Here is a 14,377-nt window from a genome sequence, read left to right as displayed (position 1 = left end):
TTTCTAGAAAATTTCAAAAATTTAACATACGATTTCATTAAAATTTTAAATCTTTTGAAAGTTATAAAAAAACATTATTTTTTTAAAAAGAATATGTAATTACTATTTTATAATAAATTACAATTAAAAAAATATAAAATATTTACCAATATTAAATAAATAAGGTATTGAAAATTTTCATTAGGATATCTTATAAAATCGAGAATCTGCATCTACTTATTGGTGGATTGTCGTCAAAAACACATTCCTTATTTTTCAGAAAAAATATTATCACTATTGATTTTTTAAAATGATTATTTATTTTCACAAATATATTTTTTTTTATCTCTTACTAAAAATAACCTTGAAAGAGTATTAAAAATGGGTGTTAAATTTTATATAAAAGTATTATAAATTTTTTTTATTCTGAACAGAACTATATTTATAAAATTTTATTATTGAAAATTAATCTTTACAGACATTTTTTTGAGTTCTTTTGTTATGTATAAATGATAATATATACCAATGCCTACTGGCTTGAATAAATGAGAAAATTATATAAATTAATACTAATTTGTTTTTAAAGGTTTAAAGTATTATTAAGAAATCTCACTTTATACAGTCAAAACGCTCTTCTAGTTTATAAAATTAAAACTAAGCTGAGGATTGTAGTTTAGTGTTTCCTATCCATTTTTTTCCAACATCACAGGAGAGCATTTTTTAAAAAAATTGCTTATACTTTTAATAGGGGAAAACATATTTTTTTCCCGTAGATTTAACTGTTACTCTTATAAAAAATTTTATGCTTTTTAAAATCGAGATGGAACAACTATATTAGAATTTCAAAATTAAAGTGAATCACATGATTTAATTTTTATATTCTGATCAAACGGATATAGAACATTATATTCTTGATAGTAATATTAATAAGAAAATCATCTTCCAATATATTCGCATTTCATAAATCTTATCCATGAATGTTTTAGAATTTTTAAATATTTCAGACCAGTATCGAGCTTGGATTTATAATACAAATTTCGAAGGTATAAATTTATTTTAAGTTCATGTGATATTTTAATATTTTCGCTTTTTTCACATGTATTGATGAAAAAAAAATTTTTTTTTTAATAGCAACGGAATATCTGGTTTATGAATTTGGGTAAACCATAATATGTACATAAAGTAGTAGATCTCTCCACCGTAATTAATTTTTTAAGGTCCGATCTGATCCGGAGATTTTTATATTAGACTGTTGAAAAAGTAGTATATTTTAACGAAATCGGGAAATGGAAATGTTTAAAAAAAGATAATAAAAAAATTTGTGTTATTTTTAAAAAATTAAATTCGGATCGGTCCATACAGGGTTCTAGAAAATAGAAAGTTTAGTAAGGCATTATTGTTTAGCTAATAATTTTAGAACATTGGGCTGGCAGATTCAAAATTTTTAAATAAATGGGTCAGAGTTTTTTTTTAAAAACCATTGGCGAGCGCGTTAGATTTTTTTTAGAATTTATATTATTTAAGCGAATTTCTGAAGCTTATTTATTTCCAATGCCGATTTCTTTTGTAAATTTGTTATGCTACTAGAGTAAAATTCAAATCAATAGTTCTACGTGAGAGATTATCAACTGTTGATATTGGTGTCTTTTGTTTTTTATTTTTCAATTAGTAAAAAAATTTCCCAATAAACTTGAAAAAGCTAAAATATTTTATTTATAAACGATATAAGTTTATATTTCAAAATATATTATTTAGTTTCACAATTTAAATTTAATTAGTATAAAAATTACAAGTTTAAACTTTATTATGAAATTAATTTTCTTATTTATAATAGCGCGCTACCTAAATTTAAGCATAAATAAAAATTTATAATTTGGAAATATTAAAATTATTACTTTACTACTCAATAAACAATTCTAAAGAAAAAAATTAATTTTGTTATTTATTGATTCACTTTTTACGTATAACTATTTTTAATTTTAACGAATAATTATTTTAGAATTGACGCAGAAAATTAATAAAATCAATTATTGGAATGCATTTCGGATATACAATTTCCTATAAAAATAGCTCTCAATAACTTTATCTCGCAGTAACAGGGTTCCCAATTAAAATTCAGAAAAATAACTAATAGTAGAATTCTTAAGTAATAAAATGAAATTATTTCTGCTTGTATTGGGTCAAAGTTGGCCTTTAGCGATAATCTTATCCTTCTTGGCTTGGATTTTATCCTTTATATGGCTTTATAATAGCTCATCGCTCAATTTTAAGAGTCTCACAGACCTATCACACAATAATTATTATATGACGACAGATGTAAATTTTCTTATTCCAACCTACTTGAGGTTTTACGCTCAACATGCTTTCGAAAGTATACTTATTAATATTATTAAATTTATATTGTATTTTTTCATGTTTTAATTTACAAAAAACTAAATAAATATTTTACTTAGTACATATGAGTAGAGATAATCTAATCATTATTTAAGATAAAAATTTAAATGTGTTCTTTTAAATAAAATATTCTTAGTTGAAGACACAAGTAACCTACTTTTTTTTAAACATGTGCATATAGTTTTGATTCTTCGAAGCCGAACATTTTATGACATTTATATGTAATGTATCGTTTTATATCCTGGCTGTACTATGGTGGGTGGGGTGGGGTTATAATATGAGATCAAAATTTGGGGTAGGTTGATATCCTCAAGAATAAAAAAAAATTTTGGCGGGTGGTGGGGGGAGGGGTGGTAGTTTTGATTTGGATTTCCATCTTTTTGCTAATTTGGATTTGGTAAGGGGGTAAATTTGAGAAAAACACTATATTATTATTATCATCACATGGTTACACTTGTCGCTGTGCTCCGGAATTTAGATGTTATATAACATCAACACAATTTCTTAAGATTATTTTTTTTGTAAATATAGATTATCATGATTTCTCTTCGTCAGAACAGTTTTAAATAGGGAAATAACGATGTAAAATTAGTAATTTTTTTAGAAATGAAATTTTTCTTTTTTTTATTCATCAAAAGGTATCACAGATACTCAATTAATTCTCATAATCTCAACAATTATTGCTGCAATAACTTACGCTTTTTTATCTCGATTCCGGATCATTGTTTGCCGCTGGTTATTGTCTCAACATTTTTGGATAAGTAATTTATAACAAACCTAAATTAAAAAATTCTAACCTGTTTATAGCCAAGAACTATGTTTGACCAAAATGATAAATTATTATTCTATAAAATTATAAGGCATAAATAAAAGATTTATTTTTAATTCAATTTAACCCTAACCCTACGGTATACTTCTGCTATACACCATTATATGTTAAAATTAAAAAAAAATTCCTGAAATTTATACTTAAGCTAAATTATAAAATTTCTAACGTCAACTTTTATAAAAATGGCAATCAAGGTGAGGAGGTGATGATCACATTCTGGGGATCGATTATTTTATAGAGCTAGAACTGTATAAGATTATCTTTTTATAAGAATTTCCCTTATCTCCTAAGAAAAATTGCAATATAACATTAAAATTTTAGGAAACACTTATTTTAAGATACTTTAACAATTCTAACTTTAGTATATATTATCGATTTAAAAAATATTTTTATTGACAAGCATTTTTATAATTGTTTAATTCAGTCAGTATTATTTTAAGCGAATGCAAAACCCACACATCTGAAATTAACCATATTGAAAATACAACTTGATAAACAACGACTATATTGTCGAAATTTTTTAAAATCTGGTTGAAATAAAAAACCGGGATATATCTGACAAACCCTAAAAATGATCGAGCAACTCGTATTAATTTTTTTAAAGGCCAAGGCCAGCGATGTGTTATTTCTTTAAATAAGCCATAAAAATATTTAATGGTTTATAATATGGTTGACCTTTATAACTTCGATTTTTAAATTTGAGATTTTCTCTAAAATTTTATTGAAAATATTTATGGAATGGAAAAAAAATCATAAAATTTTTTAATTAACTGGCCGAATAATTAATATATTTTTTTAATGGGTGGTTACCTCATTCATATCACTTATTTCTATCACTGCTTGAATTAAGCCTGATTACCGCGGGACATATAAAACGCCCTTTATAATTAATTAGTAACTTTAAAATTATATATTTTGATTTTAAAAAAAACCATTAAATATAGATGACTCCCCTAAGCCGAATTCCAAAAAGGTGTGGTGGTACATGTTTTGGGTTCGAGTTTTTACAGCTTTTTTCGAATTCGATTGTCTTGATACAAAAGAGCCAGAATGTTATTCTCCTGAACTATTACTAGAAAGAAAACGACAGCGACAACTTGCCCTGAAGAAAGATAACGGACTGGTCTTAAATAAGAATGCGGAACCGAATGATAATAGTGATAATTCTAATTATTTACATAATACTTATTTATTTAACTGTTCATTTATATTATATATTTTAATCAAGTGTTCAGAATAAGCTCTAAAAGTTATTATATACAAGAATTAAAAAGAATAAAAAGTTACTTTCAAAAAATGCCAAATTAAAAAAAATACTATAAATAAAATTTATCAAAGTGAAAAATTCACTTTTTGGTTAATTACTTTTTTACAATACTCAGACATAATATCACTAACTTTTTCTATTAATCATCATACCCAGTTATTGCAAGGATGAAATACGACAACCCAAAATTTTACGAGTAATTCACGTCTTAAAATACATTATTTAAAAAAAAATTATTACTAATAATTAAATATTCTACCCAATCACTCGAGTTTTTTCCACCTTACCACTTAAGAGTTAATTTATAATTTTAATGGTTTAATAAAATTTGGTCATTGTTTAGTAAGTTATATGTTGTCAGATAACTTGCACCTTATTGATTCACAATATCAAAAGCACTAGCAGATAGCCCTCCTATTTATTTAATGAGGGGTGGATCAGATTTTTCCCTTTATATTATGAGATATGAATAATAAATATACCTATATTTTGATAAGTTATAAGTTAACATCAACACTAAATATTATTATTTGTTTTAACAATAAAACTTTTTCAAAGTTTTTACCTGGGAGACACCTCTACTATCAGTAAAAATATTTTTAGCACGCAAATAACCGTTCAACTGGTACGCTGGGTATGACAGTGTGTAAACTGTGTAATATTATTAAAATTGGCGAAATTTTTACTCTTTTGCTAAAAAGTTATCAAAAAATAAAAGTATTAGGCGCAGCTAAAATAGCATTGGTAAACAATGTTTTGGGTAAATATTTTATAAGCAATCGATTTTAAAAATATAGGACAACATATTTTCAGGTCCAACCCAATCCGAGATAAAAAAAATTTTGTCGAGGGATTCGATCCAATAATTTATTTTCAAAGATTTGAGTCCGATCTAAAGTTTATTTTAGAAATAGGCCTGAGTAAATTCTTTTTCAACTGCTAAAAATCACGATATTTTATTGAAATCGGAAAAATTATAAGCAATTTTATGATTATTCTTGTAAATATTTTTCATAAAACATTGGAAAAACAAAATCATTTATAATTTTTCACAGGTCTGATCCTCTTTAAATGAAATTTTGAAATCAAGGTCTAAATCTGACCAAGTTCGAGAAAGTTTTACGAATCTGAATTTCAATATAAATTTAACCAGATTCATCAATTTGATGATTATGTTTATTATCTTAAATTATCTGCATTATAAACATGCTTATTTCAATATAAATTAAAACACTAATCTAATTTAATAATGACATTTTTTAGATTATAATCTTAATTATCTGCTTGTTTAACATGCTTCTTTATTAATTTAACCACTCGTGAATTAAAAATGCTATGATTTTTTTTTTAAAATACAAACATGCTTAATTATCCTAATCAGTCATAATTATTATATAACAATACACAAATAATTTGCAATACAAAATAAATAAAAATTAACTAATTATTTCAACAGGTAATTTTAATATATCGAAAAAATGATTTCGCTCTTATATAATTTTACCTGTTTTGTGCTAAAACCAATGAATGATTTTTTTTAGCCTGTATTATATATTTGTTTAATAATATATTTTCCTTAATTTACTTAAATTCCGCTCTATTTGAGGATATTGCAAGGTTTCTTTATATTTCTTCTTAACTTTTACAGTTGTTATATTATTGTTGGAAAATAATTTCTACCTAAATTTAATTTTGACAACAGGAACAAAACTATTGGATGAAAATTGATCACGGGATCAAAATTTATATTATTGGAGGAAAATGGAAAAATTTAATCATATAGATTTCATACTAAATAAATAAGTTCCCTAAAACCTTCGTCTCAAAAAAATTTTTTTTAAATTTAAAACTGACTTTTCATTGGCATTCTTTAGAAAGATAGGAGTTTGGTTAGGCCAGATCTGATTTAGTCCATCAAAAAAAAATTTCTTTTACTGTTAACTTTTCACTTTTTTCATCTATTGAGTAACTTTTTTAAAAATTTCATAATTTAATCTTAATTTTTTAAGGATACTGGTCGAAATATTTTATAAGGTATTGCCAAATTTTTTATAAAGGTTTTTAATGTTGATATTTTACATTAATTATATAAAGTTATATATATTTTATTTAATTCAATTGAAAAGTAATATATATATATATATATTAAATTATCTTTTTATTAGGAAAATTAATAACTGATAAATAATTATCATTAAAATTAAAAATTTATATACTTTTTATAATAACTAAAATTCAATAGGTTTGGGTAACGAACGAAGTCTAGATGTCAAAAATGATTCCAGCCTGACGTTAAGAACCGCTAAAATTCGGATCCAATCCTTTTTCTTAAATTTTATGAACCGATTATTTATTGATCCGAATAGGAAAGTGTTGTTTTCTTGTCAGAATTTGCTACCCAACCTACCAGTTCCTTATTTGAGTGATACGATGAACAAATTAAAAGCTTCTCTCGATATTTTACAAAAATTTGATCCCGGAGCCTTGCCAGCGAAATACGAAGAAAGATTGAACGTATCTATTTTTTTAAAAATCACTTTTTTTGTTAGATTTAATAAATTTGTCTTATTTTTTTCACGATTTATATTTTAAAAAAACACTCACGTGTTCAGGAATATTACTTAGGAGGAAAACTGGGGAGAGCACAATCTATAATAAAATTTGTATATTTCGTTTAGAATTGATTGTATTAAAACTCTTGAGATGAGACTAATGATTATAGTATATCATATATTCATTTTAGATGATGAATTGGATATAATATCATGTAAAGTAAATTTATTATTATGATATTAGCGTAAATAAAATTAGAAATGCAGAAGTACCGGCTATTTGGGCTAGATCGGGTCTAGTGTTAAAGTTACTTTTGAAACATAACTAGTTACATTTATCTTGCCTTATCCAAAGCCAATCACTTTTAAATAGTGGATGAAGAATAGCAGCAATTATGTTATCATTATCATAAAGATCATGAAAACTATATCATTGTATTATTAATTTATAAATAATTATTTAATTTAAGTTAACTTTTTTTAATACTAGCTAATATAGCATCTTTTAAAGGTTGACAATATTTTAATTGTTGAACACCTTCCAGACAGATAAGTATCTGTGTTATTGTTGGGGTATAATAACCTAGATACATATATTTTTCACCTTCTAGTATATCAATAGCTTTAGCTACTGGTTGCATAATCTAATTTTTTAAATTGTATATTATTTATAAGACATTTATTTAACACTGCAATATTCTTTAATAAAATTACCATCTTGTGATGTAAATCTACACAGTTCTAATTCATCACATAATAAATCGAAATCCAAAGGCATTTCATTTATAAGTGATAATATTTTAGATAAAGATGTATAAAAAGAACCCCATCTTGTTACAATGGGTTATGGCAGCTGAGAATGTAATCTCTTTTTAATTTGCAGCTGATGGCCTAGATTTGTTTTGTGTATTCCATAAACGTTGACATTTAGATATAGCAACCTTATATACTTTCCTATAATCCTCATTGTTTAAAAGTATTTTATTGGCATCTTGTATTGCCACTAAGTTTAATGTGTGACAGGAACATCTTCGATGCCTGGGAAGGAAGTCGAAGTCATTTATATTATAATTGGTTAGCCCAGAGGAAGACATTATATCTTCTATTAAAATGTATTCAATATCTGAATCATTATCTTCCTTTATTTAGATTTATACATACATATTCTTAAAAGTAACTAGTTACTTTTGGCAGTTACATTGGTAAAAATATAACTAGTTACTAGTTACAATTTTTAAAATATAACTAGTTACAGTTATTTTTTAGCAAAAATATAATATTTTACTTGTAACTAGTTACCTTAACAACACTAATCGGGTCTAATTTTTTTTTAAATGGGTTGGATTAAGCTTATCACAACAAGACATGAAAGAATATTCAGCATTATAGGTAAATTGCCGAATTAAATGGCTAAGCATCTCAGAATTTAATTCATGTAATCTCTGATGATAAAATTGCGACTATTGTGACTCAGGAATTGGGGAAAACAATAGAATAATGATTTCCTTGATTGATTCTTGTTAACTTCTTGCTTCCTGACCGACGAGTCTTTTTTCTAGTTATGTGATTAAAGACAATAAAATTATTCCATGAGAGGGAAAAAATTGGAATGAAGTTTAATTCCTGAATTCTGTAGGAAAAAGTGGACGTCCAGTTCAACAAGCTATTAAGAGACCTCAAAATACTTCCATATACCGAATTGGCCCCTTAATTTCGCAAGAAATAATCAAATTGGCGTGTATTGTTAGGTGTTTTACAAGAAAAAAAAAGGATAGATTAATTATATTAATTATATATATTATTTTAATAATCTTATGAGTCTCAAAGCATGCTTTGTGTTTTGCATTATAATTTATAATTACGAAAAAAATTTGAAAAAAGGCGAGCACCCGGCTATAGAATAACATAATGGGAACGCGTCTAGCTCATTTTTATAAATAAAATAAATGAGGGTCTTAAGTTATTTTTTGTCAAATATTAGTATTTCAAATTTTCTAAAAAACGACTTAATCAAATTATTTAAAAAAAAAATTGAGGATACTTAAATTCCATAGATATTTTTAATAAAATACGAAATTTCATAAATAGCAAGTGACGTGTTTTAGAGTTATAAAAATTTAAAAACGCTATGTTAAATAAATATATAAACGTCAATTAGGCTGGTTTTTTGAAAAAGGTCTGAATTTGCTTAATGAGTTACAAAATAATTAGAGTCTAAAGAATTTCCTTAGAGAAATAGAGACCCGATGGAAAAATATTATCGGCCAGGAACTTCCAAAAGGTAACAAATTTATGGTTTCCGATATATTTAAAAAATAAAAACATATTAATGATGAATTCCTTATTAGAAAGTAAGGGCTAAGTATCAAAGTATTTTAATACTTCTACTAATTATATCAACCATTGTCAAATATAAATCACTATTGCATAAATGATAATGCATTCGCTATAATAATTTCGCTATGATGCATTCGCGATAATGCATTTGCTATAATATTTTTTCGCGGTAATCAACGGAAAAAGTTTCACGGTATTGACATGATACGAAAATATAAATATCAGTTAATGCGATAAAAATATCTTGACATGTATACTAATTCTTTCAAATATTTTTATATATAACCATTTCTATTCATAAGAAGGAGAATCTTTATATAAAAATTAAAATTTTGCCTAAATAGGAATAAATTCCATAAAGTGAAAAATATGTTATTTTTATCTGATCAAGGAGCTAATATAATTAAATCTGGAAAAATTTAATAGATGAAATTGCAGTGCACATCTGTTAAATACAGTTCTTCGAAATATCCTTAAGGAGCCATACTTAAAAATCACACTTTAAAAAATGTATTTTAAACAAAGCGACATGAGTCAATTTTTAAACATCACCTTTTGAAATAATGTGGAATTCAAAACTATATATGTTGAAATCTATATTATAATAGCAATAAGATAACATTGTAAATTTTTATCATTCAAGTGAGATATCAATAAAATAAATATCTTGCAAAAAAAAGTACATTAAAAGATTTGATTGATATTTTAAGTTCATTTGTAAAAGCTACGAAAGAATTAGAAGGGGATATTAATCCAACTATATGTAAAAAAAAATATTATTATTCACACGTATTTAAATGTATTCTTTAAATTACCTATAAATTTCACAAAACGCCATATTATTTGAAGGGAGTCGCGCCCCAAAATTGAATGTCAAATAAATCAAAACATAAAATGGCGGGAAAATGTTACAAAGGGTATATAAAACACTATTTTTTTTTAAATATAAATCCACCAAGCGGGTCTATTCAATTTTTTCGCAGTCATCAAGGTAGTGTTGATAAGATCTCTTAAAAACTGCAAAATCGAGCTTTTACTCAATAATTTTAATTTAGCTACGAGTTTTTGGTCAAAGAAATGGGAATATCTGACAAGTAAACTACTGATTGAACTTTGGTTATTTAAAAGAATGCGATTAAAACTTAGCATATTATATAAAAAATTTCCGACTGATCATGGTTTAACACTAACTACGAAAAAAACAACTCTTTTAAAGCTATGTCCAATGCTATTTTTTAATATATTATCGTTTTATTAAAGTTGATATTTTAAAAAATTAACTTTTGACATTTAGGATAAAAATAATTATAAATTTATATATTTTAAGGAGTTCGAAAAAGGGATAGGGCAAAAACTTCAATTTTTGTTGTTACTCAGATCCATGATGTTCACCGATAATTACGTTTCCGATTGGTGGTAAAAAAAATTAAATTTAGATTAAATAAATATCATACGAATCGAGAATTCTCTACTGTATACAATTTTTAGGAGTTAAATGCTGAAATCTTCTTAAAATAGAAATTTGGATTATTATATGATCTAACTTCATTTAAATTAATTAAAGAACCATATTTTTTAAATGAGCTGAAATTTATTTTTGAAAAAAATATTAAATTAGTAGTAGAATTAGTTTGATAATGAAAAATGTCTTATCTTTCAAATATACTAAATTATATTTATATAATATATAAAAAAATTTAAATTATGGATTATAAAATATCTGGTAGGGCGAGTTTTTAAAAAAAAATTGTTTTATTTTTTCAACCTTGAATAATTTAGTGAGCGTGTTTTTTAAAATTAAAACTTTGATTTTGGCGGAAATGCATTCTAGAATACCTTGCCTATAAATTTTAGACAATTTTATAGCGAACTTATGAAATTTTAATATATATTAATTTTTAGTGACGGTCAACGTGTTTTTCTCGGGTTTGGCTAAATTTTGCAGATTTAGTGTTTAGGATCGGTTCCCCGGTTGGTTCGCTCTTCAGTTTGGTCAGGGTCAAAGGAAGAATTATATATTTCAAATTATTTATTATCTTTTTATAATTATTAAATAGTATATTATAAACAAAATTAAGAAGTTTTGGCTTCTATTTAAGCTTTATTCATATATAAAACAAATTTACTTAATGTCATGTAGACTTTCCAATCCTACGTTTTTATTGATATATTATTAACTCTTACTAAATATTATTTTCCATTAATGATTTTAAGTTTGCAAGAATTATATAATTTTAAAATAAGTTAAAAATTATTAATTTCTAAAGGAAACTCCCCTTTTGCAATCATTATTGTCCCATCACACATTTTTCTTAATCAAAAACATCTTTCTAATTCCCAAAATCACACATGGTTTTCGGTCATCTCCTGTTTACTTAATTGATGTTATTCTTAACCTTCATGAGGAAGAGTTAAATTCCTTATAAAGAGAATCTATAACCTTCATTTGCACCCAGGCTACTTTTTTGAGCAGGTTGGCGGCATTGGCATTAGTTCTCCAAAAACCATATTTCTTCACGGTTGTTCCTTGATTTTCAGCTGATGAAAGCTCTTTCTACGTGGGAGGATGACACACCTCAAGTTGCCCTGCGTGAACGACTCTAAAAGAATGGGACCTTCCTTTATTTGTTCATTTTTCCTTCGCTTTCCTTAATTTAAAGTTGCAGTCTGAAGTGATACCATATTGAAAGTTTGGCAACTTATATGATGGCTATGAATGGTCTGAGGCTATCCTTAATTCGAATTTGGGACTTCATCTAAAATTCAAGGAACTAATTGTTTTTTACACTTATATTTTATGTAAAGCGGCAGACAAGTCAAATGCCTACTATCCTCTTCCCAAATGCAGCAGGCGGAGAAGTATCCGACATCAAACAATCAATTCTCTAATTGGTCAATTTTCAAACCCTGGGTAGGACTCGAAGCATCTGGCGGAAAAAGGCCAGATGGCATATCACACATTCCATGAATTAGTCTGAGATTGCACATGTATAGATGTATTTACTGCCAACATTTAGCATTTCCAAACGGAGATACGAAAATTTTATAAATATTTCCTTTTAGCCTATATTATTTTTATTCCGTTGGTAACGACCACTAATTTTGGCTCCGAGCCCATTAGATTTTTCATTAAAATCTGAAGATCCAAATGATCCCATTTTAATGTTCTTATTTTTTGCCTTTTTTTGGAATTTTTTTTAATTTTAATTTTTTATATTATTAATATACGCATTTTTAATGTAGATTCTTTTTAAAAAATAATAAAGATATTTCCCTTAAAATTTTTTTTATAACGATAGTTTTGTTTTATATAGGTACTTAAACCATAATAAATCGTGGTCATTTGGTTTGGCCCTTGTATTTTGGTTTACTGTTCGATTTGGTCTTTGGAAATTGGCATTAGATTGCGTCGGATCGAACAGTGAACTACATTACAAAATTGTCTAAAATTTATAAGGAAGACCTTCTACACATATTGGGATATAGTTCCGGCATAATTAGACTGTTTAAAAGTTAAAAAACGAGTTCAACAAATTATTAAAAGTTGAAAAAATAATATAATGCCCATCAATCCATCGCCTTATTAAATATATAAAATTTAATAAGGTTAAGCTTCCAAAATCTTTGTATAATTGTGATTTATATTATTTCATTCAGAATTTTTTTACCTTAATTACTCTGAAATAAAAAATACTTAAGGCTCAAAATTTTTACTGAACTCCACAGATATTTCTCTTAAAGACGATTTTTAGAGCATTTTATATATTTTTATGAGATTCATTTTTTTAATTCTAGCATTTTATCTTTATACATGAGTAATTATTTTAAGGATTTTCTTTTCTAAACATTTAGATTTTAATTCTGAGCGATTTAATAGGCGCCTATAATTGTGAAAGTTATCTACTAATGGTAAAATAATTGAATTTCAAATTTTAATTATTCATATTTTTTAACTAGATAGTTAGTCATAAAAATAAATTTTTATTGCTTTCAAATTATATATTTTTTTTTGCAATATTAAACACATTAATATGATTTAACTTTTACTAGCTCACAAATTCTATATTTCTAAATATATTTTATTTTAAAAACTTACGCTCAACTTCAAGGGAAAAATACGTGTATACTATGAACCGAAAATCTTTGGCCATCAACTCCAACTATTATATATTGGATATGAGTTATTACATTCCTACCCAAAACCAGTGTGCGAGGTTTTTATAAGCATTCAATTAGTAAACCAAAAAGATAGAAATTCTATTTTTTTAAAAAATTAGTTTCTTAAAATATAAATTTCCACTACTCTTAAAAACATAACATTATCTGATTAACAATTTTAAAAAAATTTATGAGAAGACAGTTATTAGAACACATATCTGTTTAGTTAATGTTTTATTATGAGTCATTTAAATAATTAAACTATGATTTATTAAAAAATTAATTTACTTTAAACCTGACATCTTCTCATCGCAAACAGTATATATATACTGAATTTGGTGAAGACTTTTTTTTTGAATATTTGCAAAAGAAATTTTTAATTTGCCCAATTTTAATGCTTGAGAACACGTAGCCTGCAAGGACTTGAACCGAGCTTTCTGAAACATTCCGGTAACGGAGCTTTGACATTGAGAGTATATATGGACGGCGATTCTGTGACGTTCTCGGCACAGTTCCTTAAACATCCTGAAAAAATAAATAATAACATTTTAATCTTATTTATTACATAATTATGAATATAATACTTAGAATAGCTCATAAATTTTCATTTTTAGCAGTTTTTTTCACATATTATTCCTAATCGTTGTCATAGGGGTTTGGCTAATCTTTGGACTTAAATCTTTTATAACGCGCGTTTTTTTTGAAAGACTTTATTATATTCCAGCATATCTAGAGTAGAGGTCTTCAAAACCTTCGGGAAATTGTGATTATTTTTTTGAGGTCGGATCGTGAAAATCTTCAGTCTACTGTTAACTGATTTTAATATACAATAGATGTTACCATTTACTGTTTTCTTTTCCT

General features: G+C 25.7%; 1 protein-coding gene across 1 annotated transcript in view; it reads left to right on the top strand.

The window, feature by feature from the left end:
- LOC135927666 (carnitine O-palmitoyltransferase 1, liver isoform-like) overlaps positions 1-14,377 on the top strand; it is a 29,066-nt gene that overhangs the window by 3,654 nt on the left and 11,035 nt on the right. Inside the window, exons 2-7 of the mRNA XM_065463808.1 lie at positions 1,979-2,350; positions 3,012-3,134; positions 4,147-4,359; positions 6,712-6,983; positions 10,686-10,774; positions 13,468-13,572. Coding sequence (XP_065319880.1) covers positions 2,134-2,350; positions 3,012-3,134; positions 4,147-4,359; positions 6,712-6,983; positions 10,686-10,774; positions 13,468-13,572 — 1,019 coding nt within the window. The 5' untranslated portion in view covers positions 1,979-2,133. The remainder of the gene's footprint in view (positions 1-1,978; positions 2,351-3,011; positions 3,135-4,146; positions 4,360-6,711; positions 6,984-10,685; positions 10,775-13,467; positions 13,573-14,377) is intronic.

Source organism: Gordionus sp. m RMFG-2023, chromosome 3 (assembly GCF_954871325.1).
Source record: "Gordionus sp. m RMFG-2023 chromosome 3, tfGorSpeb1-WG-v2, whole genome shotgun sequence".
Classification (NCBI taxonomy): Eukaryota; Metazoa; Nematomorpha; class Gordioida; order Chordodea; family Parachordodidae; genus Gordionus; species Gordionus sp. m RMFG-2023.
The sequence above is the reverse complement of the archived record's forward strand: the minus strand, read 5'-3'. Positions and strand labels throughout refer to the sequence as shown.